The sequence below is a fragment of the Condylura cristata genome, unplaced genomic scaffold (assembly GCF_000260355.1).
Source record: "Condylura cristata isolate star-nosed mole 26May11 unplaced genomic scaffold, ConCri1.0 scaffold00022, whole genome shotgun sequence".
In the NCBI taxonomy this organism is placed as follows: Eukaryota; Metazoa; Chordata; class Mammalia; order Eulipotyphla; family Talpidae; genus Condylura; species Condylura cristata.
Genome location: NW_004567123.1, coordinates 37,271,283 through 37,272,017, shown reverse-complemented (window position 1 = coordinate 37,272,017; position 735 = coordinate 37,271,283). Strand labels below are relative to the sequence as shown.

At 71.7% G+C, this 735-nt stretch overlaps 1 protein-coding gene across 1 annotated transcript in view; it reads left to right on the top strand.

Moving 5' to 3' along the window:
• Nucleotides 1–33: 33 nt before the first annotated feature.
• ZBTB46 (zinc finger and BTB domain containing 46) overlaps nt 34–735 on the top strand; it is a 12,419-nt gene continuing 11,717 nt past the window's right edge. The window contains exon 1 of the mRNA XM_012728172.1: nt 34–730. Within this exon, the coding sequence (XP_012583626.1) occupies nt 60–730 (671 nt within the window). The 5' untranslated portion in view covers nt 34–59. The remainder of the gene's footprint in view (nt 731–735) is intronic.

The window sequence follows — 735 nt, the reverse complement described above, 5'->3', positions numbered from 1 at the left end:
GCTGACGCTCTCGTCTGCCCGCAGGGCCTGTAGCGGTGCCCGCGCCCGCGCCCGCCGCCATGGAGATCCCCTCGCACTACCGGCAGCTGCTGCGGGAGCTGGACGAGCAGCGGCGGCTGGGGGTGCTGTGCGACGTGAGCGTGGTGGTGGAGGGCAGGGTCTTCCGCGCCCACAGGAACGTGCTGCTGGGCAGCAGCCGCTACTTCAAGACGCTGTACTGCCAGGTGCAGAAGGCGCCCGGCCAGGCCGCCGTCACGCACCTGGACATCGTCACCGCCCAGGGCTTCCAGGCCATCATCGACTTCATGTACTCGGCCCACCTGGCGCTCACCAGCAGGAACGTCATCGAGGTGATGTCCGCGGCCAGCTTCCTGCAGATGACCGACATCGTGCAGGCCTGCCACGACTTCATCAAGGCCGCCCTGGACATCAGCATCAAGCCGGACGCCTCGGACGAGCTCTCGGAGTTCGAGCTCGGCGGCCCGGCGGGCGGCGGCACGGACGCCCTGCTCTCGGCCGTGATGGCCGGCAGGAGCCTGTCCCCGTGGCTGGCCCGGCGCACCAGCCCCACCAACTCCTCCGGGGACTCGGCCATCGCCAGCTGCCACGAGGGCGGCAGCAGCTACGGGAAGGAGGACGCGGAGCCCAAGGCCGAGGGCCCCGGCGGGGCCTCCCCGCAGCCGCTGTGGCCCGGCGACCTGGGCTACGGGCCCCTGCGCGTCAAGGAGGAGCAGG